The sequence below is a fragment of the Podarcis liolepis genome (genome assembly GCF_965112155.1).
Source record: "Podarcis liolepis genome assembly, chromosome: 1".
NCBI classification, from domain to species: Eukaryota; Metazoa; Chordata; class Lepidosauria; order Squamata; family Lacertidae; genus Podarcis; species Podarcis liolepis.
In genome coordinates this window covers 23,046,064-23,073,124 of record NC_139554.1, presented here as the reverse complement: position 1 = coordinate 23,073,124, position 27,061 = coordinate 23,046,064, and the positions used below count along the sequence as shown (strand labels likewise).

The window sequence follows — 27,061 nt, the reverse complement described above, 5'->3', positions numbered from 1 at the left end:
GTCAATACCAACACTTTGAATTGTGCTTGAAAATGTACTGGGAGCCAATGTAGGTCTTTCAGGACTGGTGTTATATGGTCTCAGCGGCTGCCCCCAGTCATCAGTCTAGCTGCCGCATAGTTGTAGTTTCCGGGTCACCTTCAAAGGTAGCCCCACGTAGAGCACATTGCAGTAGTCCAAGTGGGAGATAACTAGAGCATGCACCACTCTGGCAAGACAGTCTGTGGGCAGGTAGGGTCTCAGCCTGCGTACCAGATGGAACTGGTAGACAGCTGCCCTGGATACAGAATTGACCTGCGCCTCCATGGACAGCTGTGAGTCCAAAATGAGTCCCATGCTGCGCACCTGGTCCTTCAGGGGCACAGTAATCCTATTCAGGACAAGGGAGTCCTCCACACCAGCCCGCCCCATCTTCCAAGAACAGTACTTCTGTCTTGTCAGGATTCAACCTCAATCTGTTAGCCGCCATCCATCCTCCAACCGCCTCCAGGCACTCACACAGGACCTTCACCGCCTTCACTGGTTCTGATTTAAAGGAGAGGTAGAGCTGGGTGTCATCTGCATACTGATGAACACCCAGTCCAAACCCCCTGATGATTTCTCCCAGCGGTTTCATATAGATATCAAAAAGCATGGGGGAGAGGACAGAACCCTGAGGCACCCCACAAGTGAGAGCCCAGGGGTCTGAACACTCATCCCCACCACCACGTTCTGGACACGGCCCAGGAGGAAGGAGCGGAACCACTGTATGACAGTGCCTCCAGCTCCCAGCCCCTCTAGACGGTCCAGAAGGATGTTATGGTCGATGGTGTCAAAGGCCGCTGAGAGATCCAGCAGAACTAGGAAACAACTCTCACCTTTGTCCCTAGCCCGCCGGAGATCATCAACCAGCACAAGCAAAGCAGAGGGGAAGGGTTGTGGAGAAGTCCAGTTGCACCAGGAAGTGATCTGACCATGGCACTTCTTTTGTTTCGCTTTTAGTTAGTGTCAGATCATCAACATCCGTAGAGGTAAACACCAAGTCTAAGGCATGTCCGCGGCTATGAGTTGGGCCATAATGACAGCTAATAGGAGCCACAAGTGAGATTTGAGCACAAGGTAGGAACTAAAGGTGGACAAACTACCCCAGAAGGAGCACAACGTGTCCCCCAACAAAGGTACTCCTCCTTTTCTAACACCCCATCATTTGAAATACCTAGAAGCACCCACCACATTGTCTTGAAGATGCTGACGAATATTTACAAAAAGTCACATAGATGCAGACTTCCAAGGGAGAGGAACGGTAGTTTGGCTGTCTCTCTGTTAGCTCCTGACTATTAACCACTCTCAAGATAAGGGTGATCTGGGAGTTATGCTCAAATGAATGAATATTCAGAAACAAGTCACTGGACAATATATCCCACAGGATAGCAACTCTGTTGCATGCCTGCAGAACTCAGATTACATGCATCTTACTCAAGCACATCCAGCAAGCCAACTTTTGACCAGCGTGCAGGACAACACACCTTTCAATCACCCAACATCATGACCATGCCAGGGGGCAGTCAGGTGAGCCGTCCCAGGCACCTGCCCAAATTTGCATTGAAACTGCTGCCAAATCAGAGCCTTTTCCTCTCTGCTGTAGCAGCAGTTTCAATGCAAACCGCTTTCTCTTCCTGGAGCAAGGTGTGCTCTCACTGCCCACCAGAGTCAAGACACCCATATTTTTTTAAAAAAAGAAATTAATAATGGTTTGATGTCTTAACCCAGATGTGAGACAGCTTAGCAATGTAAAAATGAAGGCTGAACCATCATGCAGGACAAAGGAAGATTACCCTAGCCACAAGCTAAGTACAGAGCCATTGAGAAACAAGATGGGGCCACTGGCAATCCAAGAGAACTGTCCTCCCCTCCCGCCCCCCCTAAAATATAAACAGAGACAGGAAATTTGGAAGGTTGCCAGGGTAACTGGGTGTGATGTCACAAGAAGAGTTTGGGGCTTTGGGCAGGAGGCTTGGAACAGAAAAAGGAAAGGAGCACGATCTTGGCAGGCAGGCCGCGGGGAAGCTGGGAGAGATGCCTTGGACTGCAGTGCTGGGGGGGGGGAGCCTCTCTTGAGATAACTGTGCTGTTAAGATCTGGACCCCCTCCATCTAAATTCAGGTGTAACTATGTGAATAAATCCTAACTCTTAAAGCTATGACAGCCTCCACTCAAACCCTCTAAGTGTCTCTATTTCCCAGGGATGTCCTGATTTAGAGAAGCCATTCCCGTTTCTGATTTGATCCAGGAATATCCCACTTTTCCTTAGGATATCCATATTTTCATTGGGAAAATGTTGGATGGTATGGAGTTATCCAACCCCCGAGCTGTATGAAGGCAATCCATAGGGAAGGTTTTTTTTAAAAAAAAGTTTAATGTTTTATTATGTTTTTACATACGTTGGAAGCTGCCCAGAGTGCTGGGGCAACCAAGTAAGATGTGTGGGGTATAAATAGTAGAATTATTGTTATGGAATGGGGCGTTCCTATTTTCATCGGAGAAATGTTGGAGGATGTGTGACTTCTGTGTCTTGATTCTCAAGGGAAACACGGCCGCAGGGTGAGGGTCTGGAACCCCCAGAATCCTGCTACCGCTTGACTGGGGTTGGGGGTTGGAATGCCACCATTGCAACACTATGTGCCAGTTGTTAATACACCTTCCTTCTTACACACCTGATTGCCATATGCATACAGAAAATGGCTGTTTGTGTGAAAATACAATCCATTTGGTATAAATCGCGGATCTGGAAACCAGAAGGCTGGGAATTTTCTTTTTTTATTCATGCTGCCGTCTGTTAACTTATGCACTGATACCAATGCCCGATTCTAGGAAGAAAAAGAAGGAAACACAGTTAAACATATGCATTATCAAAGAAAGAAATGATACAGCAGAAACACAGTGTCCAAGCAGAGTGTTAGAACTGGGCAGGTATAGTTGCCCTAACATGAGCCAATTCATACCTGGTTAAGACCTTCTCATTGCCAGGAAGGCGTTCATTCATAGCTGTCAACGTTTCCCTTTTTTTAAGGGAAATTCCCTTATTTTGAATAGGATTCCTTGCAAGAAAAGGGAAAAGTTGACAGCTATGTGTTCATTGAAGGGAAGGCCCTGGTTCATCACTTAAAGGTAAAGGTAAAGGGACCCCTGACCATTAGGTCCAGTCGTGACCGACTCTGGGGTTGCGGTGCTCATCTCACTTTATTGGCCAAGGGAGCCAGCGTACAGCTTCCAGGTCATGTGGCCAGCATGACTAAGCCGCTTCTGGTGAACCAGAGCAGTGCACGGAAACGCTGGTTACCTCCCACCGGAGCAGTACCTATTTATCTACTTGCACTTTGACGTGCTTTCGAAGTCCCAGCAGGAGTGTCAGCTTGGCCCCATGACCGTGGGTGCCCAGGGTTGTGGGTGACATGCAGCATGCTTGGTCCTGACACCAAAATTTGTGGGTGCCACAGCAGAAACACAGTGTCCAAGCAGAGTGTTAGAACTCGGCAGGTATAGTTGCCCTAACAAGAGCCAATTTAGACCTTCTCATTGCCAGGAAGGCGTTCATTGAAGGGAAGGCCCTGGTTCATCCCTTAGGCATAGCTAATAAGCACTTTCTGAGAGGCTGGGACCTCTAAGTTCAGAAAAGAAGCTGAGAAAAGGGAACATACACGAAGTGCTCGCTCAAAGAACTGCCATATGGAGCCAGAACTGCACTCAGATGGGCAGAATGCCCTTCTGCTGCAAGAAGATCAAGTAATCCAAGTACAGATTTCATTTTCTTCTCTGCCACACTGCTGCTTCTGACTCTTCAGGAAGTGCTTGTTAGACAGGCCTCAAAGTCCCAGCAGGAGTGAAAGCTTAGCCCCGCGGTCGTGGTCGTGGTTGCCCAGGGTCATGGGTGCCATGCCGCATGCTTGGCCCTGACACCAAAATTTGTGGGTGCGCGGCCCCTTCATGGGGAATTTTGTGGGTGTTTGGGCACCCAGGGCCCCAGGGAATTGGCACCTATGAGTCCCAGATTCGGGACGTTTAGTTAGCTGAATGCCCTCCTGCCTCAGAGGGAAGGAAAGACTGGCCAAGAGCAATTAAACAACAACAACAACACACTTTTACTGACCTTAAGAATGCAGTAGAAGAGGTGCCCAGATGCAATCTATCTGGGCATTTCCTCTGCCTTCTAAGGGGCAATCAAAAATATATTGCCTAATTATTGTTCTAAGGGAGGGAGAAGGCACCTGTGGCATTTGTAACTGACAAAGAAGAAGAGATGTTTTAGAAAAGACAACAGTTGCAGGGATCAGAGCACCAGAAGATACAATGCCTCAAAATGTTTCCTTTTTAAAACATCACCATAGCCATTGTTTTGAAGAAAATATCCAACATATATATTGGAATCATGGAACTGAAAGAGAACAGAAGGATCTATGTTCTTCAGAAAGGCATTCATAGACTCCCTGTCAACTTAGGTGAATTGTGGAAGTTTATGTGTTAATTAGTTAATTAATATCCCACCACTCCTCCTGAAGGAACCCAGCTTGGCAGTGGGGTGGGAAGGGAGTTGAGGCTATTGCAGGACACAGGTTTGATATTGGTGGGTCAGCCAGGGAAAATGGGGAGAGGGGGCTTTCAATCAGTTGTCCCATCCATTGCTAATTGCCCCCTTTCTAATTCAATTAAAATGATTTCACCAAACCATAATTCACATCACAAAAAATGAGAATCCATTCTAAACAAGAGCAGCAAATTGCCATCTGTTCAGAGTTATCAATTAAATAATAATTAAATCAGAGTCCTTTGGTGCACCGTACCTGTTGAGATAACAAAGCGATGCCAGTGTTCTGTTCATAATCAACAAGAAAAGAAACCACCCGTCTGGATAAGTGCCTTTCACCTTTCATTTTGTGTGGCAAGCAGCTATGCCATTTTTGAAATGTATCATTGCTATAGAAACAAGTGGATTCCTGTTTTTTTTAATAAAAAAAACAAGAAGAAGAAAAGGATGCAAAGTAATCGATTTAGAAATACATCATTGTTCGAACTTAAAAGCTTTGCTAAAGAATCCACTGAGCTCTGAATATACAGGAGTGGCTAGTGGGGAGGGGCAATGGTGTGTACCTGGCCTCCTAGCAGGACAGCCACTGCCACTGACCAGAAGGGAGAAGTGGAGGGCCAAGGCAACAGAAAGGTCAGAGCTGTACGGTGCTTGATGTTGATGATGATGCACCCATGCAGCAGTGGTTTCCCCATTACCTTGCCCCTCCTGTCCTCCTTCCTGGTAAGTGGCAGCAACTCGCCGTGTCAGTGCTCCACTCAGCAGGCCTCTCCTGTATAGAGCAAACAAGAAGCAAAGCAAGAAGATTTTACAAGAGCAAGGGCCAAGCTGCACATTATTGATGCTTTTTAAAAAGTACACACAGGTCCTACTAACCAAACACTATGCATTCCCTGAAAATCATTTCATGGGCAAGCATTCACATCATTTCCATCAATTCCTGTGTGAACGTTTCTAACCGTGGTCTTTGTATGATCTCCCCACCCCACCCCAATACTGTCTCTCCATGGTTTCTTCCTGAGATGGCTGCAGCTTAACAGCAAAAGAAAGACAAAGGGGGGAAATGAATTGTCCAATCTCTCCTGCTCTGATTTGTCCGATCTCTCTCTCTCTCTCGCTCCCTCCCTCCCTCCCTCCCTGCATGGTTTCTTCCCCCAAATAGCTGCCACCGACTAGCAAAGCACAAAGATGCAAGGAATTAAGAAAGCGGGTAAACTCTGGATGTTCAGATATCTGAATCTGTGGAGTGTATAGCGAGGCATAGAATAATTCTTTACATTTGGACATTTTGTGATTTTTTGCATGGCTAGCAGGCAGAAAGCAGGGCCTGTGTATATGTTTAAACTGATAGAATTTTCTGCCAGAAACTGTTGTGGGACTCAGAAGCCTAGATCAGAAGCCTCTTTTGGATTGGAGCTCTGAACCTGCTTTTTTGGACCCACAGTACTGAACCAATGGCCCTGGTGAATACAAGGACGTGTGGGGACCCCAAACAGTGACTCCTCCAAAGCCCTCAGTGATCAGGTAGTGATCTAAAGGTTGAGATGCTCCTTATGCTATCATAAGCTCCTTATGCTACAAGTTAGGGCTTTGTAAATAAATACAAGAACTTTGAACTTATCCTAATAGCATATGGCAGCCAGTTCCCTAAAAGCTCTGATAGTGACCACAAAAGCTTCCAGTAATAAATTGGCTCAACTGTCCTTTTGATTTCTGAACATTAATTTGCCAAGGTGGCCAGGAAGTTAAATTATGTACTGAACAGAATGCACCAAACCTCAACTATATTTTCATAAGGTTTTATCATCATTTGCCTTACCTGGCTCAATGACTTATCTTTGTTGAATGACAGCCCAACATAGTCTGCTGCAAGAAAAGCAGAAATATATTAGCTACAACTCAGTGCTTGCACTTCTAAAATATAGTTTACAAAAGGCATCAACCCAGTTTCATGTGAACAGTTAAAAAGAACTCAGGGTGAAATTTTGAAATTATTTTTGTTACATGCCTTAAAAGTGTGTATGAGTGGAGAGGCATGTTCTCTGCCTTGAGCTCGTTTATTGCAGGAAAGCATTGCGGGAGCACTCTTTGCCTCCACTTACACTAAGGAGTTTTGCAGTGTGCTATTTTGTCCCCCATGCTATTCAACAGCTACATGAAGACATTGGAAGCAGACATTGGGACATTAGATGACACAGCTATATTTCTCCATAACATTGGAGAACCCATGGATTCAAGTTACACATTCAACACATATAAATCACTTTTTCTTTACCAATCTAGCTGAGTCCCTGGTTTCCTTACTTTCATATAATTCTTTATTAGCTAGACACTGGCGGCTGTACCATATTTCAGCTTTAAGATAATCATCCTGTGGGCGGAAAAAGACAAGGAAATACTTAGCATGCCAAGTGAATTTGCATAGTATAGCTGTTAAGATTCTGAAAGGGTCTGCTGAGGCACAAGTCGTCCTTTCTAACTATCACACATTGCCTAAAAAGCTCTGTGGAACCAAGGAAGACAGTGGACAATACTGTCAAATGTCAGAAAACAGCACTAGCTTTCTAGTTTCTAGTGGCAATGCCAGTGATATTAGTAGTGGTGCTGGTGGTGGAACAACTCAAGAGAATTGATGGCCAAAAGTAGACAGAATTACAGAGATGTCAGAAGCAGAGCAAGATGTAGTTGAGATACCAACTTCCCCAAGATCTCATTCCAGCTCCCAATGATAGTCAGGAGAAAAGAAAGGGTTTAAGTGAAAATGCTCCTGCCAAATGAAACAAAATGCCTCCCCAAAACTACTACCCCACTGCCTCTTTCTGTTCTTCTCATGCAGCACAGAATTCTGATTTAACACATTGACAGCTGTTTATATAACCTTGTCAGGGAATTCACAGATCAAAGGATAGCTATATGGCCTCAATGGGACCCAATTCCTCTTGTCCTCTGAAATTATAGCACACAAGTGGAAACTAGCAACTGGAACTATACAATGCACTATCCTATGTCTTGCTTTCAAAACTCACTGCTTTATCACAGTAATTTATATACTGCTTAATTGCAATAGCCTCTAAGCAATTTATAAAAGTTTTTGTGAGTTATAGCTCTATTCTCTGTATTAATGGGAATGGGCCAAGAGGGATCCCTTCCCCCAACCCTCATTCAGCTTGTTACTCCAGCAATCTCCAGGATGAGTCTGTGACTGGGACAAGAGTAAAAGGAGTTCATCTACACACACCCCTCAGCACAGCAATTCCTCTGTGAACTGCGACTGTGATAAACCAGTAGTAGTAATACTACTACTACTACTAATATACCGCCCTATAACTGCAGATCTCAGGGCAGTTCACAACAATAAATTTCAATTAAAAAATGCAGATTACATAATAAAAATAAAAACAAAGACGGCCCAATACAGTGGTGCCTCGCAAGACGAAAATAATCCGTTCCGCGAGTCTCTTCGTCTAGCGGTTTTTTCGTCTTGCGAAGCAACCCTATTAGCGGCTTAGCAGATTAGCGCTATTAGCGGTTTAGCGGCTATTAAAGCCTTAGCGGCTTAGCGGCTAAAAGGCTATTAGCGGCTTAGAAAAAGGGGGGGAGCAGAAAAAAATCGGAACACTCGCAAGACATTTTCGTCTTGCGAAGCAAGCCCATAGGGAAATTAGTCTTGCGAAGCAGCTCAAAAACGGAAAACCCTTTCGTCTAGCGGGTTTTCCATCTTGCGAGGCATTCGTCTTGCGGGGCACCACTGTAATTCCCCTGTCTACAAACCATGCAGTTGGTCGGCATGGAGGGTGAGGTGGGGTGGGGGTGGAGAAATGAAGTTCAGTGTCTTCTGAGAATATAAAAAGCAAGGCGTTGGCTATCAAGCAACTGATTCCTGTGAGTTTTCCTGTCAATTGTGTTGTCACTAGAAAGCTATGTTTATTGGGCTCTGTGTGTGTGCCTGCAAGCTTCTGTCTTCTATGTGTCGTCGAGGTGGGTGAGGGCATGGAAGCAACATGGCTGACTTGCAGGTGTCAGTTGCCTAGCATACAGAGATTGCATTGTGTCAGTGCTGGGGGGGGGGGTGTATCACAATATATTGCTATGTTTTCTCTCCTTTAGAGTGCTGCCATTTACATTTGAACTTGCAGCTGGAAATGCATAGGATTCTGACAACACATTTGATGTCAATACTAAGCCAATGTTAGCATTCTGCCCAGTGTACCAGGGTCTCTGGATTTCATTGTTAGGATCCGTATACTACGTGATTTATGATCCTTGGGACACTTATTTCTAAATGGCTAACAAAATGAATGCCGGAAAGAGTTTCAGAAAACATTATTTGTGAGATGTTACAAAAACACACCACTGAGAACAACAAACACAACATTTAGCAATTTCTCACCATTTCAAAGCCACATAAGGTTGGTTTGTTGAACTGAAATAAAACACAATAAGACCAAATTGTATGAATCATCACTTTCTCTCCCACACTTTTCACAAGCAATTTCACAAGTGTATTACTTTATATATTCATTTACCACTTACACTCAATATTATTAACATGGTCATTGGTTGTTTTGAGTGACATAAGAATTCTGCTTCCACCAACAGCCTGGGGCAACCTAGCCAGGGCATGTACTTTTCCTGTGAGATAACAGGAAGTAACCAATAGCTACAAACCAACAGCTAAAACACCTAAGGAAATCAAGTACCATACCCATCACTAAAAAGAATTCAACAATGGTGCCAGCAAAACTCTCTGGGGAGAGGCTTCCAAAGACAAGGGGCTACAACAGAAAAGGCCCTGTCACAACCCCCTTCACTTCTAAAGGTAGCACTCCTGAAGCAGGGCCACAGAGATTGATCTTAATAGAAGAGGTATCTATTAATTGCAGCAAAGCTACTGTTGGTGCAAAGAAAAAAAAAGAAAGGAGAAGTCCTGGATACCAAGATCCAAGTTTGGGGCAAGTACTCTTTATTGAGAGACCCCGGCAGATATTTAAAATCACAAAATATGCAGCAAAAGTGAAGCATGGGAATATGAAAATAATTTTTATTATTTATACCCCGCCCATCTGGCTAGGTTGCTCCAGGCTGTCAAGACCTTTAAAATTCTCCCAGCTATAAAGGGACTCCTGTTGCAGGGAAGCCTCGGACCATCGGCTGTGTGAGGACTGCAGGGCCTGCTCCCTTCCAGGGCCTTTTCCAACTGGCCCAGGGGGTGTGGCCCAGGCCCTTTCTCCCAGCTATAAAGGGACTCCTGCTGCAGGGAAGCCTCGGACCATCGGCTGGGTGAGGACTGCAGGGCCTGCTCCCTTCGAGGGCCTTTTCCAACTGGCCCAGGGGGTGTGGCCCAGGCCCTTTCTCCCAGCTATAAAGGGACTCCTGTTGCAGGGAAGCCTCGGACCATCGGCTGGGTGAGGACTGCAGGGCCTGCTCCCTTCCAGGGCCTTTTCCAACTGGCCCAGGGGGTGTGGCCCAGGCCCTTTCTCCCAGCTATAAAGGGACTCCTGCTGCAGGGGAGCCTTGGACCATCGGCTGGGTGAGGACTGCAGGGCCTGCTCCCTTCCAGGGCCTTCTCCAACTGGCCCAGGGGGCGTGGCCCAGGCCCTTATTTGGAACAAACTTTTGGGGAAGCTGGGAAGTGTTCTGCAATTGCTTCCCTGTTCCAATGTGTTTTAAAATGTCCTCAAGCAGTCGGTGGCAATTTAAATTTGTATTTCTTTTTTTCCTTTTTTCTCTTGTTGGGGGTGGGTGGGTGTAATGGATATTTGGTTGGGGATTAATTTTAGTATAATTGTTCTGTTTTTGTTTTCTGTTGTTTTATTGGTTCTGTATAGTTTGTGTTTTGTTTTTAAGGGGCGGGATCAGGGCTGCCTGGGAGTGAGGCCCCAGCCAACACGATGGCTGGGACAAGTTCCACAGGGGGGGAAGCACTGGGACATCCGATCTCGGTGATCATGGGCAGGAGGCGGAGTTACGCTAAGACCAGACCATGTCATTACTGAGGAGGCAGGTTTAGTCGTTGTTTGAAGACTATCCCTGCCTCCGGGTCTGGCCTTGACCAGATGGATACTGGAATCAACAGGGGAAACCCACATAACCTGAAGGTGTTGCTGTGTAATGCCAGGTCAATGATGAATAAAACCACTGCCATCCACGACCTGATTGTGGATGGAGGATTTGACCTGGCTTGTGTGACAGAGACCTGGTTGAATGAGGCAGATGGGCCTGTCCTTGCTGCCGCTTGCCCACCAGGTTTCTCTTACGCACGGCAACCCAGGTCATGTGGGCGGGGAGGGGGGGTTGCAGTGATTTTTAGGAAGTCTTTAGTTTGCATCAGGCGTCCTACTGGGAAGACCCAGTTTTCTGAGTGCATGTTCTGGAAGTTGGGCAATAGGGGCAGTACAGGATTCCTTTTGGTGTACCGACCTCCCCGCTGCACCAAGGATTCCCTGTCCAAGCTGCTTCAGGTCATGGCGGATGTTCTCCTGGAGACACCTAGTTTGGTTGTCCTAGGGGATTTTAATATCCACGCCGACACGACCTTACAAGGGGCCGCTCTGGACTTCGTGGAAAGCATGGCCTCCATGGGGCTGTCCCTGAATAAGATGGGCCCAACTCATAGTCATGGACATGCCTTAGACCTGGTATTCACCTCTAGTGACGTGGGTGATCTGACACTAAGTAAAAGTGAAACCAAAGAAGTGCCATGGTCAGATCACTTCCTGGTGCAACTGGACTTCTCCGCAACCCTTCCCCTCTGCAGGGAGGTGGGACCAATTCGGATGGTCCGCCCCCGCCACTTAATGGATCCAAATGGTTTCCAGAGAGTGGTAGGGGATGCTTTATCCCATGTTGATGGCCTTTCAGCTGATTCCCTGGTGGCCCGCTGGAATGCGGAGTTAACCAGGGCTATCGACTGTCTGGCTCCAAAGCGCCCTCTCCGATTGCATGGAGCCCGGACAGCCCCATGGTTTTCTTTGGAGCTGAGAGCGATGAAACAATTGCTGAGACGGCTAGAGCGTCGGTGGCAGAAAACTCACTCCGAATCTGACCGGACACAGGTTAGAGCTCAACGTCGAGCCTACCAAGTGGCGATAGCGACGGCGGAGAAGACTTTCTTCACCGCCTCTATTGCATCTGCAGAAAATAGTAGCAGGAGACTCTTTCAGGTGGTCCGCAATTTAACGGAACCACCTTTACCACCGGGGCCTTGTAAAGACCCCAAGATCTCCTGCAACGATTTTGCAAAGTTTTTTGCAGATAAAATCACTCATATTCGGAAGGAGCTAGACACCACCGTGGGAGCAGGGCTGGGGCGGGAGAGTGCTAGAGCCCTGTCTGGTCAAGTTGCATGGAATCAATTTCAATCCGTTACCGCCAAGGATGTGGACAGGCTGCTTGGACGCGTGAAACCAACCACCTGTCTCCTTGATCCTTGCCCATCCTGGCTAATAAAAGCAAGCGGGGAAGGGCTGGGCGATGGGCTCTGCGGGGTGGTGAATGCTTCCCTCTGTGAGGGAACATTCCCAGATCCGCTGAAAGAGGCGATCATTAAACCTCTTCTTAAAAAACCATCTTTGGACCCGGCCAGTATGGCCAACTATCGCCCAGTCTCAAATCTTCCATTCTTGGGCAAGGTGATTGAGCGTGTGGTTGCTGAACAACTCCAGGCACGCCTGGAGGATGCGGACCATTTGGATCCCTTCCAATCAGGGTTCAGGCCTCATCATGGGACTGAAACTGCCTTGGTCGCACTGGTTGATGATCTCTGGCGAGCTAGGGACAAAGGTGAGAGTTGTTTCCTAGTTCTGCTGGATCTCTCAGCGGCCTTTGATACAATCGACCATAACATCCTTCTGGACCGTCTAGAGGGGTTGGGAGCTGGGGGCACTGTTATACAGTGGTTTCGCTCCTTCCTCCTGGGCCGTGTTCAGAAAGTGGTGGGGGGGGATGAGTGTTCAGACCCTTGGGCCCTCACTTGTGGGGTGCCTCAGGGTTCTGTCCTCTCCCCCATGCTTTTTAACATCTATATGAAGCCGCTGGGAGAGATCATCAGGGGGTTTGGACTGGGTGTCCATCAATATGCAGATGATACCCAGCTCTACCTTTCTTTTAAATCAGAACCAGTGAAGGCGGTGAAGATCCTGTGTGAGTGCCTGGAGGCGGTTGGAGGATGGATGGCGGCTAATGGATTGAAGTTGAATCCTGACAAGACAGAAGTACTGTTTTTGGGGGACAGGGGGCGGGCTGGTGTGGAGGACTCCCTGGTCCTGAATAGGGTAACTGTGCCCCTGAAGGACCAGGTGCGTAGCCTGGGAGTCATTTTGGACTCACAGCTGTCCATGGAGGCGCAGGTCAATTCTGTATCCAGGGCAGCTGTCTACCAACTCCACCTGGTACGCAGGCTGAGACCCTACCTGCCCGCGGACTGTCTGGCCAGAGTGGTGCATGCTCTAGTTATCTCCCGCTTGGACTACTGCAATGCGCTCTATGTGGGGCTACCTTTGAAGGTGACTCGGAAACTACAGCTAATCCAGAATGCGGCAGCTAGACTGGTGACTGGGGGCGGCCGCCGAGACCACATAACACCGGTCTTGAAAGACCTACATTGGCTCCCAGTACGTTTCCAAGCACAATTCAAAGTGCTGGTGTTGACATTTAAAGCCCTAAACGGCTTCGGCCCAGTATACCTGAAGGAGCGTCTCCACCCCCATCGTTCTGCCCGGACACTGAGGTCCAGCGCCGAGGGCCTTCTGGCGGTTCCCTCATTGCGAGAAGTGAAGCTACAGGGAACCAGGCAGAGGGCCTTTTCGGTGGTGGCGCCCGCCCTGTGGAATGCCCTCCCATCGGATGTCAAGGTGATGGACAACTACCTGACATTCAGAAGACATCTTAAGGCGGCCCTATTCAGGGAAGCTTTTAATGTATGATATTTTAGTGTTTTTTGGTTTCTGTGGAAGCCGCCCAGAGTGGCTGGGGAAACCCAGCCAGATGGGCGGGGTACAAATAATAAATTATTATTATTATTATTATTATTATTATTATTATTATTATTATTATTTGTCCTTTCAAGTTCCTTCCAAAGTTTCCCACTTCCCCATAGAATAGAAAAAGACCACAAGTTTGGTAAGGTTAAAATGGTTCACATACGAAGCAAGCAGCTTAGCCTCTTCATACACTTAGTTCATCAGGTGAACTGGAGAGAGAATGATTAGTACACAGATTAACAACGCAATCCTAGATGTGCCTACCCAGACACAGTTCTCACCATGTTCAATGGGTCTTACTTGCAGGGAAATGTGTATAGTAGGGTTATAGTCTTAAGCTGAACGAGATTGTCTTCTGAGCAGACCTGTATGGCATTGAACTGTTAATAAATTTCAGGAGGGGATCTTCCAAACTTAGTTTTTTTGCAGTATGCTTACCAGTGGTTTTTAAAACATTAGATGATTGGGGGAAGGGGACACAGGGATATTTAGAAGTACACATACATACCTGCAACATCTTTCCAGTTACAATGCGCAGATCATCACTGATAAATAATCCTAGGGAGGTGAGGAGTACAAGACGAGTATTTGTTACGGTGAGATCCACAAGCGCAAGTCCGTAACAATCTTGAGGAGAGAAAAGGCACTGTGAGAATCTTTCAGACTTCCATCATTACTTGTTATAGACATGGCAAATTACACCCATATTAAGACACCCAGATCTGTTGGGCAATCCATGCACCTGATATGCATTTGAAGAAGGTCTAGATTTATGTGGTTTTTAGAGAGGGTGGAGTGATGAAATCTGCTCTTTCGAACCCTGCTCCTTTGCTGCATTTTTTTAAAAAAAGATATAGCAAAGGCAAGTTCATGGGGCAGCAAGAATAGAGGCTGACTTTTCCCACCCTGCCCATCTGACTGTGTTGCTCCTGCCACTCTGGGTGGCTTCCAACATTTATAAAAAACAATAAAACATTAAACATTAAAAAAAACCACCTTCCCTATACAGGACTGCCTTCAGATGCCTTGGGGGTCAGATAACTCCATACCCTCCAGTATTTCTCAGATGAAAATAGGGATATCCTAAGAAAAAGTGGGGCATTCTGGGATCAAATCAGAAACCGGGACAGCTCCTCTAAATCTGGGACTGTCTCTGGAAAATAGGGACACTTGGAGGTTCTGCACTCCAGATTTTAAAAAATGGCAACCCTGGGAACCACAGCTGAAGGCACTTAGTAGCCCAACATGCCAGATTCAAGTCTGGCGTCAGTCAAAAGCCCTAAACAGGCTGTAGAATCTGACCTGTCAATCCCACCCCAGGGAGAGAAGACCCTAAATGCTGAGGGATGAGGGTTCCCATAGCCAAGAAGCTGAAATTTTGGACCCAAGGAGGCAGAGATTCTTTCTTATCACGGTCCAAAGAAAAGGGATGAGGGAGGGCTCTCCAGATCCTAGGGTTTTGAACTGGACATCACACCACAACCTTCACTCTGAGACCTACAATTACTGTATTGGTCTGAATATAGGCCACACTTCCCCCCAAAATCTGGCTCACATAAAACCTGAGTGCAGTCTATGGTGACAATCTTATAAGTAGAGAATCTATGTTTTGAGAGATCTCATTTTAGGGGTGTACTCTATATTCGGGCCAACCCTGTACATTCTATGAAAGTGCAACATGTTCTAAGGCCTTGGGGTAAGACAGGCTACAAATAAAAAGGAAATGCATATGGGTTAATTAAACAATTGAAAATAAGAATTACCGTTTTCCAAGATGGCACAAATTGTAGCAGACAAGTTAAACCATACCGTATCCCCACCCATAAATCCACTGTCAGTCAATCCTAAAATTAGTCCTTCAAATACAAAAGAAAACTAATCATTACATGAAAACTGAATCACAGTATAAAGCCAGGCTACCATCATTTATTAAACTGTTATAAAGCTTCATATTTCCCAGAAATTTCAGCAGTGTAGCTGGTTTGGTTCGGAGGTTTCTCTGTGATATTTGAGTTTATTTACAAATATATGTTGAGTCTAGGTAGAAGAACAACCTATCACCCCAACAGCAGCAAAATCAGGAAATAAGCACCCCTGTATCCACAGATACATTTACAGACCTTAAATACTCAGCTCAAACCTACTTACACACACTGAAAGAAAGCATGTCTGCCTGCTTTACTAGTACCACATATCTAAGTTGATAAGCACAAGCAGGTGGTTCGGTGTGGGGTGGGGTGGGGGACAGTTGCAAACATATCCCTGGCGTATTCCTGTGGTTATTGTAGAATATGCTGCAGTGTAGTGGTTGTGTACTGTCCTCTCCTTCCCACCTGAGATTCTCAGCAAAATGCTCTAGTAGTCATGCTTTTCACCATCACACACATATTTGACTAAAAACAAACAAACAAACCAGTGAGCAAATAATTCAAATTAATTGTTTTTTTTTGGGGGGGGAGGGGATACCATTTCAAAAAATGCATACCTACCATTTATTCCATCTATTTTGAATGATCAGTATGCAAGTGTCATTGCTTGCCGAGCTAAAATAGTGCCAGCGATGCACAAGGTTTGCAAAACTGCAAATGATCTTTTTGTAAACAACAACAACAAAGTCTTTTCCATTGCTATGAGAGGGAATTGTCCACGAAGGCTGCACCAGGCCCTCTGAGAACAACAGAAGGTCCTCAGTCCTGTTGCTCCAAGGGGAACTTGCTCCTCTACTCTTTTCAAAGCACATGGCAGCAAGAAGGCCTTTCCCTGCTGCCTAGGGTTGCTATATTTCTAGAAGTAAAAGTGGCTGAGCTTTCTGGGAGAAACTCAGTCAACACAATGGGACTTACTTCTGAGTAAACAAGTATACTTATTTTAAAATGTTACATCCCACTTTACCCAGTCGGAAAATGAAGCTGGTGGATCAGCTAATTATGTAAAAATGCAAGATACTTACCTATATTTTTAGTTTTATAGATCAGACCAAGTAATGCTACATCACTTGCACAAGGAGTTTTTGCTATTTGGATATTGGCTACTTCAGACAATGTATCATTAATATTCAGGTATTCACCAAGGGTCCAATACCACTGGAGAAGAGGATCTGCAAGAGAGCACTAATGTTTAAGAAAGCAAAAATTCTTTCTAGGAAATATGCGACTACAGTGGTACCCCGCAAGACGAACGCCTCGCAAGACGGAAAACCCGCTAGACGAAAGGGTTTTCCGTTTTGGAGGCGCTTCGCAAAACGAATTTCCCTATGGGCTTGCTTCGCAAGACGACAGCCCATAGGGAAATCTCCGGGACAGCGGGGAAGCGAAGCTCCGATGCCGGGCGGGGGGGGGGGGAAACGCCTCCTCCCGCCGCCGGGCATCGGAACGAAGCTCCGATGCCGGGCGGGGGGGAACGTCTCCTCCCGCCGCCGGGCATCGGAACGAAGCTCCGATGCCGGGCCGGGGGGGGGAACGCCTCCTCCCGCCGCCGGGCATCGGAACGAAGCTCCGATGCCGGGCAGGGGGGGGACGTCTCCTCCCGCCGCCCGGCATCGGAACGAAGCTCCGATGCCGGGCGGGGGGAGGAACGCCTCCTCCCGCCGCCCGGCATCGGATGGCTTTCCTGAAGACTTGGGGTGGGAGGAGGGTTTTCCTTCCCACCGCCAACATTCAGAATGCTGTTCTGAATGTTGGCGGTGGGGAGGAAAAACCCTCCTCCCACGCAAGCCCCGGGAACAGAGGGAAAGCGCTGCACGCCTTCCCCTCTGTTCCCGTACCTGTCCTGAAGGCTTGCGGTGCGGAGAAAAGCCCTTCTCCGCACCGCCAGCCTGGCAAGCGGTTTCCCTAGGAATGCATTAATTGATTTTCATTGCATTCCTATGGGAAACCGTGCTTCGCAAGACGAAAAACTCGCAAGAAGAAAAAACTTGCGGAACGAATTAATTTCGTCTTGCGAGGCACCACTGTATCTCTGAAATTTGTGGAGACACGCTTGGAGGTGAGTAAGGGATGTTATCAGTCTGGTTCAGGGGTGGGGTGGGGGATGGGAATGGGACTGCCATCACTGTGGTGGAAGGTAGGGGGAAATACAGAAGTGGGTGAAGGCATACAGAAGAGACAAGGTTGTAATGAGTACCTTCCTTAGACCTGTTCTTAGTAGAATACACACACACACACACACACACACACACACGATGCTCTCTTTTTTCATGATGGTGGCTATTGGAAATCCTGCCAGTATTATATTTTGTTTTGATTGACATATTTTATGTGTTGCAATTTTATCATTCATTTCTTCTGTATGCATATGTATCAATGTTGTTTACTGCTTTGGAGCCTTTGGGCCAAAAAAAGCGGAATATAAATAAATATTCCATATCATATGAATAAATTCAGAAAACTTAATGTCCGTGCTAATTTCCATGAAACCACAATTACTTACAAAACCGCAAACACTTCCTATGAGCTATGACGTACCTCGTGTGACATCCAACAAGGTTCCCGTAGTAGTGAACATATTTAAACCATGATGCATATTAAATTTTACAAACCATTCCTCAATTGGATTAATATCTGTTTCAGCGGCATGTACAAGAAAGACAGAGACAGATTAGTCATATAAGTACACAAGTATTATGGGTGATATCCAACGTCAAGCAAACAGGCCTCTGCTTGCACAACATGGTTTCCTTTTCTCCTCCCTCTTGCAATCCCCATGACCAAACCCTCTGCAGCAAATTTCAGGGGGCAAAAACTCGTCGCACAAGTGGAAACCCATTCCACTTGCAGATAGACACAAGTGGATATTGCTGTATGCTTATGTCAATATTACTCGGCTACGAGAGATCGCCAAAGTTGATGACGACTACATGCTCTTCTCAAATTTGCCTACAATGGTGCACTGCTCTTCAATTGAATTCTTAGTAATGTACAGCCCTGCATATTTTTTCTAGCCAATTAATTTTTCTATTTTTTTCTATTCAAGTTACAAAAAGTTTTTTGTTTTAAGTTACAAAAATATCACAGTCAAAATAAATGCAATATACATTATCCCGAAACTTGCTTTCTCTCCACTGAAGTTGGTATACTACTTATGCACCATTTGAGATTGTGCCAAATGCTCACTACCAAGTTTCCAAATTTCCCCCCTGCCAACAGGATTTTGTGCGAAGTTTTTCTTTTGAAATGAAATGTACTCACCACCTTACGTGAGTACAAAAACAGCAACAACAACACAAGGAAGCATCAATAGCCTGTGAGGATAAATAAGTGGAAATTATAAATCTCTCACCTGTATTATATGTTAACTCTTCTCGGTTGATTTCAATACTCCACGTATCCACACCTTCTCCCTTTTGTTTAAAAAAAGGATGGCAACCCAAGATTTTTAGTCTTAAATACTTGAAGAGTCACATACATTTAGGTAAACTACTGTGCGGACTGATTTTCCAATTATGAATTTTCATAGCTGATAGTCTCATAGCTTAAGAACTGTTTCTCACAGTGGTTTGATATGTATTTTGTTGTTAATATTCATGAAATGAAGTACTAACAAGAATTCTTTCAAAGTGTTAATTCTATTGTGCAACAGAAAGCTATCACTTGGCTTTGGAACACATTTTTAAAAGAAAAGCCTGACAAGCTTTTCAGATACCTTTCAATTGAAAAACTTTCTAAAGAAATGCCTAAAGTAACTGATATTATAGTTTGAAGTCTTGCTTTTTTCTGTTATATTTTACTCCCAAAAGACCCATTTATCCCAAATAGAACCCAATATGGCAGACATGTATGTACTCTCTCTCTCTCCATATATATATATATATATACGTGATCCCAGTGAGACCCCAAGATGAAATTTTGCAAGTAGCCCTTAGAAATATTAAATAATCCATACAATGTTTTGGGATTTTTCAAAACCATATTAATTTTTTTTAATCACTTTTAATATTTTTTTTAGCTGACATTTAAAATTTAAAGTAAGTCCATTATATGACATGTGCTATTAAAGCCCATGAAGTTCTGAAGAGATTGGTGTTTTTAGCTTTGATGTACCTCAATTCTGGGCTGAGCTCTTAAGCTTTTTGTGTAATCCAGGAAGGCTAAAATTGTCAATTTTTTAAAATTCCAAACCCTCATAACTAAAAAATGGGCTGAGATTTTTTTAAAAAAGTTTTAAACTTAGTTTTCTTCATTCAAGTGTGCAAAATATGAAGAAAATTGGATGACATGAGGTATAAAAGTTGGATAACTTGACATGGAACGACCCTCCTATGGATCACAACAAATGGTATTCAGAAGCATACAGCCTCCAACTGTGGAAGCAGAGCATTGCATCCATGGTCCATAGAGGGCACAGCATCGCCTCCATCATTGCTAGTAGCCACCAGTAGACATCCTCCATTGAAGTAGCAGAGAGCAAGCAGAAACTTCCCCTTTCTGGCATGCTACAACATGATCCAGAAAGTAAGGTGCCCGGCTCCTACTAATACAGAAAATGCCACTGGCACCTTACACTGTTGGAAACAATGTAAAGCACATCAGGAAAAGCTCCATGACTATGATACTTGATTCCTGCTAACGCTTTTCACATGCATTTATTTGCAGAGTTCATGTGGGGTTTGCATTCTTTTAAGGAAGAGGTTAAGTTAAAATCAGCAATTGACAGCTGCCACTCTATTGCTTATTGCTTATTATCATTATTATTACATTTGTATACTGCCCTATATCCACAGATCTCAGGGCAGTTCCAAAATAAAATCACAATATAAAAACACAAAATACATAATAAAAACAAAAACCCCCACATTTTAAAAAATTGTATAATACCACACCATAGTTCAAAGGGGATACAGGGCTGGATCTACACTGACTTGTTTAACGTTATTAGAACGATATTGGATATATCGTTACAAAACGTCACAGGGCATACTTGTAAAATAAAGCTTCTTTTTCTTTTTTTACTTGTTTTAAAAATCAAAACAGCTGTCTCCCTACTGCCAGTTGCTGGTTGCTCTGCAGCACCCTCTGGTATCACATTTTAATAAAGCATTATGAACGTTAAAAGTAGGACATGATGTGTCCATATGGTTATAAAAACCGTTCCTTAAGCCTTCCTTAATGTTAAAAACCATGAGTGCAGATCCACCTCAGGAACCTGCCTTAAACCAAGTCAGATTGCTTGTCCATCTAGCTCAGGTCGGCCCAACTTTTATACCAAGTGGGCCGCAAGAGTACTCTGACCATGTAATTTGTGGGCCACACACTGCCTTGATGAAGTTAGCACTTTCCCAGCTTCAGGAAGGAGGTAATAGGGTTCTAGGACCTTGCCAGAGCCTTCGCACCTCCTTTCCCAAACCCAGCACCTCACTTAGCTGGCTTTGGGAAGGTAATGCAGGGGGTGTCAAATGTTGCTGAGGGCCAACAAAAAAGGTCTTGAGGACTGCATGCGGTCCATGGGCTACACATTGGACCAGTGTAAGTTTCCAGCCGAATGTTATGGCATTGTTTAAGAAGTATCCGGTGACAGTGGCTGTCCTGAGTTCAGGCCGAGGTGACCACCTGCTACCTGATCCCTTTTAACTGGAAATAGCCAGGGAGTGAACCTGGGACCTTCTGCATGTAAATGATGTGCTATGAGCCCTTCCACAATGCTTTACCAGAGTCATTTTGAAGTAGAAGACTTTGGAGTAGGTACTGTTGAAGATCTGGATGCTGGGAGCAAGACCAACTGAAGTAAAAAGAACTAGATTCTTCCGTCTGTTCTCCTCGGTGTCGGGTTTATTAATATTATACAAATGACAGCGGATAGTCTTTAACAGGAAAAAAAACCAGGATTAACATATGAAGCACATATCCACAACATCTGGAATTTTTAAACCTTTAAATGGCAACCTGCATTGATTTCAAAAGCGGAAGCTGCAATAAGTAAGTAAGCAAGTAAGTAAATAAATAAATAAATAAATAAGAGAACAACAACTACCAAACTTTTAGAAGACATCTGAAGGCAGCTCTGTTTAGGGAAGCTTTTAATGTTTGATGTATTACTGTATTTTAATATTTGGTTGGAAGCCGCCCAGAGTGGCTGGGGAAGCCCAGCCAGATGGGTGGGGTATAAATAATAAATTATTATTATTATTATTAGAGTCATAAAGGAAAGGTGGGCAGAAATCCTCGTTTTTGTGGGACAACTTGTCATGAGACAAAGGTTTTTGAGGGCAGAAGCTGGCAAGGCCTAGGCACAGAACAAGGCCTACACAATCTTTAACTGCTAAAAGTAAATTGCTAATTCATCATGACACGTGACTCATCTTGAGTGATGACTTATTCTTCCTATATAAAGTAGCCATTTTCTCTCTGGGCGTCAGTCTGTAATGAAGTCTCTATCAGAGTCAGTCTCAGCTCATTATGTGAATGTATAGCTATTACAGACAGAACGAGCGGCTCCAGGACTCCCAATTAATCAGTAACTAAATACTGTGCCTCTCTGATGACTAAAATAGCTGCTATGAGCACTCTGTGTATGCTCTTAAACTATGCTGTTTCTGAACAAGTTTATTTTCTTCAAGTAAAAGTTTTATTCTGTTTATAAAGAAGACTCTGCGTTGATTAATTTACCGCTGTGCGACACAACTTGCCCTTGCCCTCTCTCAAGTGATTTTGCCTGCTTTTGGCTAGCATGGACAAATGCCACTGCAATTGGGAAGTTTAGGGTTGAAGTATAGAAAATGATCATTATTTAACAAATTAATATACCTGAAAAGCACAAAATACATAACATAATAGAAAAAATCCCACAATAAATCCCCCACAGACACATTTAAAAAGCCATAGATGGTTTAATTAGCCAAAACGCCTAAAATGTTTAAGTTTGACCCTCTGTTGCACCCCAAGGCCCCTTCCTGCCATCCTTCCTCTTCCTTTCTAAATGGGCAAACAAGGCTGTCCTTTGTTTCATCCCTGACAATATCCTGAGGCAGTGTTGGCAAGGCTTTCTTCATCAGGCCAGGCCTCCTTCCACCTGCCCTGCCCTACCCTCCAGCCCTGGGACTCCTCATAAGGGAGCAATGCCTGGAGGAAGACCTGTGAGAGGAGAGACTTCACCAGGCCAGGCCTTCTTCTGGCTTTTTATTTTAAGTTTTACAGTGGCACCTCGGGTTAAGTACTTAATTCGTTCCGGAGGTCCGTTCTTAACTTGAAACTGTTCTTAACCTGACGCACCACTTTACCTAATGGGGCCTCCTGCTGCCGCTGCGCCATTGGAGCACAATTTCTGTTCTCATCCTGAGGTAAAGTTCTTAACCCGAGGTACTATTTCTGGGTTAGCGGAGTCTGTAACCTGAAGCGTGTGTAACCTGAAGCGTATGTAACCCGAGGTACCACTGTATCTCAAAAGAGAAAAAATGCCCCCTCAGAATCTGGTTGGTTTTGAAGGATTTGCACAGGGCAAAAACTGGCAGGGATGGTTTCCCTTCTTGCCTGTTGGTCCATCCTATTTGCTTGCCAACCATGGGGAGGCTGTTCAGGAAGCGGGTGGGAGCAGCAGCAATGGCTGTACTGTGACTAATTTTGTGTTTTTTCCATGCCCCGCACAGCAGCCAGGATGTGTTATGCCACACTCCCCATGGCAGCCATTTTGTGACTGGCACTCACAGCACTTCCTTCAAATTCAAAATGTGCCCACTGCCCCCCCCCCAAGGTTGGCAACCCCTGAGCTAGTTTAGCTCCATGAGAATCTTGATTCCAGACTCATTAGCCCTGCAGCACGTAAAAGAAATTACCTGGCTATATTCATAGCTGCAGCAAGTTCAGAAGCTAGAACACCCTTTTATTGTTATTTAAATAAACAAACTGCAAGACTATGTTTTGATGCCAATAAATAAATAAAAATTCTTTAAATCGCATACGGTGTGGTTAGATCCAAGGGGAGTCTGAACAACCAATAATAGTTCACTCCATTTAGCTAAGCTTCTTAGTCTAACCGCTTCCGATTCAGTTAGTGATGACAGCTAACAATCCATTTAAACATATGTCATCTAGATATCAACTTTGTGTGGATATCTATCTGGACATTTGGAGAACTTAAATGAACTTCTATGATTTATGCATATCCATAATGTGAACTGATGATGAGTTCTTTCTTACTGTTGTATTTATTTATATAATATTACCATGCCCTTATTTTAATTACTTTCTCATTCCCTTTCCTTTTCCTAAATTTGGGGAAGAAAATAAAAGAATTGATTAACTTATTCTGCCGAACCAAAGAATGGTGCATTGGTGAGTTATTCCCCGCTGCCTTAATACAAGTGTGTTACAGTGGTACCTTGGTTTGCAACCGTTTTGAATTACAACCTTTTTGGATTACAACCATGTCAAACCCGGAAGTGCGTGTCCGTTTTTTTGGATTACAACCCTTTTTTTTGGGAGGGAGACCCCATTGGCAAAAGCGTGCCTTGGGTTACAACCTGTTTTGGCTTACAACGGATTATGGTTGTAAACCAAGGTACCAATGTATTTGCTGAGCTACTCTCCATTCAATTGCAACTGGAGATACATTGCTGGAAACTTACCAAAGTGTCATCTGAAAGAAACAATTTAATTGTCTTAGATGTCATAGGATGCTCTTCTGTGTAGCAAGAAAAACTCGAATTGCTCCCCACTGAGTGAGAAAAAAATATGATCACTAATATTTTCAAAGATGATATTACAGAACTAGAATATACTGAAACTCAAATCAAATGTGAAATTGTGGGCTGAAATGGATAGCATTGGCTTTTGTGAGTGAGCAATAAAAAATACAGTAGTAATAATCACAATAACAACATTCAATATTATTAGCAGTCTCAGGAAGAAAGTTTTACTGGGAGACGTAGGGTTTAGGGTGGGCAATAAAAAAATAAATAATATATTTATGGTAATCTTTAAACCAAGGCTAGACTGCATGGGTTTGAACAACCAAATTAACCTTTGTGCTTCAGTCAGTATCTTCCCAAGCTCTCTCACTGTGACTCACTTGACTCCTAGACTACACACATTCAACATCATTAGCAAATATCTCTTGCTCTTTAATAGGTTGGGGTTTTTTTTAAGAAGCTTCTTGCATCTGCTGCAGTAAAAAAAATAAATAAATAAATCATGGATTCAGTTCCCAAAACTGTGTGCACACTTTTCCCTTTGAAAGGTGGGCCCTATCATCACTTGGACAAAATAAAGTTTTGATCTTTATGGAGTCCTTTGCAAATTACAGCACATGCAAATGCATGGCTGCAGGGTTCAGTGCACTAGTAACTAACCCGTATACAAGAATAGGACGGTGAAATAAAGTAAAATACAACTTACCATTTACATTGTAGGTAAGTCCTGATGAAAGTTGTAGAACAGCTGCAAGCACAAGATAAAGCTGCAACAGCACCATCTGTAATTGTAAAAATAATATAAATGTGCATTTAATTCAAAGCTATATATAAAGCTGGTCCCCCAATAGTCACATGATATATACAGTGACCAAGGAGGACAACAAGGATGCAGATAAGAGCAACATGCTTGGTTATCAAAGAGTCCCGTTAGGTGCTATGGAAACTGCAAGCTGCTTCCTGTTCCAAACCCTGGGTTCACCTGTGGCAGAAAGAAAATTTAGTTCCCACCCCAGATGCAGACCCTTCAATTGTCCCTATTTTTCAGGGACAGTCCTGGATTTGCAGAAGCCGTATAGGTTTCTGATTTGATTCTGGAATGTCCCCCTATTTTCCTTGGAGATACGCTGGAGGGTATGCAAATGCACTCCTGAGTTAAATGCCTTGCCTTTCTCTATTACATGTGAATGGCTGGAGCTCATGCCATTGGGGAAAAGTAAAATCTTGGATTTAAGGATTATATTGTAGAGGGAGCAAAAAATCAGCTCAACACCTGCAACTGATTCAACACCGACACTCTGCTGCCCCTTGTTGCTTTGCTGTTATTTGTTCATTTATTACTTTGGTGCTGACAATGCCAAAGTTGTAGGTTCAATCCCCGTATGAAACAGCTGCATATGCTTACATCGGAGGGGGTTGGACTAGATTATCCTCAGGGTCCCTTTCCAACTCTACAAATCTTTGATTCTGTGAGGGATGTGGAACCTGTACTCCTAATGTTGCTCTACTACTTCATCTGACCGGTGGCCATCGCTAGGAGTGATGGGAACTGAGGTCTAATGTCAACTGGAGAAACAAAGGTTCCCTATTCCTGCTCTGTATGATTGGATTACTTTTGTTTTCTGTTTGTTTTGTTTGTTTGTTTCATATAGTCAATAGCTGCCATGCGGATCTCAAATGAATGAATAGGCAGGATATGAATGTTAAAAATAAATATATATTTTTTAAAAAAGAAAAGATCATAGATTAAAAAAATTGGACTACTTTGTTAAACTATAAGCAACTGGTTTGCGCAGGATCAAATTATTTCTTATGAACAGGCAGCAATAATACTCAACCTCCATTTCTCCTGTTTTTTCAACGGAGACATATGGTAGAACAATTAAAAGCTAAAAACGGGTCTTTGCATTAAAAAAACCTCATTTGAAGGCCTCAAGCATAATGATAAAACCAAAGTAATAACAAAGATCTATTTAATATTCTCAATATATGCAAAAGAATCTCTTTGTCCTTCCTACAACGTTAATAATATTATAAAGCACTCTAACCAGTACACCATATTGGCAACTTGTAATTGTAATTATATAGATAATTATATCATTATTATCATTAAACAGAAAGAATGAATACTTCATCAGATTAATGAATTGCGACATTACGTATTATTGGCATGGGGGTGCCATACTTGATATTATCTTGTGTCCAAATGAAGCATTTCTTTCTTTCTTTAAACCATTTCTATACCACTTCACATTTTAAAGTACCTTCTTTGCCAAGGCTGTGTCAGTTTTGCTGAGCCATCTTTGCCACTTCCAAGAGAGACAGCCAACTGTTTGCTTTTATCCTGGGTTCCAGAGGATGACAGTTGGAAGAGTTCAAGTTCCATCACAGTGACTCCTAATAGCAACAGGACTCATAAACTGATCCACCTTCAGAAATGACCACTCCCCACATCAAATGGGGGGCACCTTTTGCGTGGTCACACGCAGCCTCCCGGATCCCAGTGCGGCTCCCAGTAGTACGGGCTGGCTTCGCCCTCCCCAGGCTGGATACCTGGAGGTCTCCACCTATCTCAGCCAGTCGCCCAATCCCACCTGGGGAGGCGTTGCCAGGGGATCGGCCAGGTAGGGGGAGGGACCGCCCTGCCAACACAACAGAAGGTGAATCTTACCTGCGAAGTGTCAGTTGGCTCCAGAGCTTCTTCCACCCTGCCCTCCCTCAGTTAAGTCTTCTTTTGCAGGTTAACCTCTTCTCCACAGGTACGCAGGTGCTGCTATGTCAGGGTCGCTGTTGAAGGGCCAGAAAGGAATTTTCCTGCATTGGCAGGTTTTGCCTTCCCCATAGCAAAACGTCACAACTTTGGTGGTTTCAGGCCTTGGGCGGAATCCTTTAGTCCTAAAC

The 27,061-nt window shown here is 44.4% G+C and overlaps 2 protein-coding genes across 7 annotated transcripts in view; one reads left to right on the top strand and one right to left on the bottom strand.

Annotated features, from left to right (window-relative positions):
- Window positions 1-26,828, bottom strand: part of LOC310706095 (cation channel sperm-associated auxiliary subunit beta-like) — a 50,690-nt gene extending 23,862 nt beyond the window's left edge. The window contains exons 1-14 of one of the 6 annotated variants that reach the window (XM_083501417.1): window positions 26,425-26,828; window positions 24,867-24,942; window positions 24,098-24,186; window positions 21,185-21,337; window positions 18,820-18,880; window positions 18,006-18,101; window positions 16,493-16,639; window positions 15,306-15,398; window positions 14,051-14,169; window positions 8,952-8,984; window positions 6,866-6,932; window positions 6,381-6,427; window positions 4,818-4,970; window positions 2,694-2,846 (exon numbers count right to left, since the gene is read on the bottom strand). In XM_083501417.1, the coding sequence (XP_083357543.1) occupies window positions 2,694-2,846; window positions 4,818-4,970; window positions 6,381-6,427; window positions 6,866-6,932; window positions 8,952-8,984; window positions 14,051-14,169; window positions 15,306-15,398; window positions 16,493-16,639; window positions 18,006-18,101; window positions 18,820-18,880; window positions 21,185-21,337; window positions 24,098-24,186; window positions 24,867-24,942 (1,287 nt within the window). In that variant the 5' untranslated portion in view covers window positions 26,425-26,828. The other 5 variants (XM_083501421.1, XM_083501419.1, XM_083501418.1 and 2 more) reach the window with 5 other exon arrangements.
- Window positions 12,145-13,485, top strand: LOC310710881 (uncharacterized protein; the record flags this gene model as incomplete). The annotated part of the gene is made up of 2 exons (XM_083512164.1): window positions 12,145-12,343; window positions 12,677-13,485. The coding sequence occupies exons 1-2, from the start codon at window positions 12,148-12,150 to the stop codon at window positions 13,483-13,485; spliced, it is 1,005 nt and encodes a 334-aa protein (XP_083368290.1). The 5' UTR covers window positions 12,145-12,147.
- Window positions 26,829-27,061: the final 233 nt, after the last annotated feature.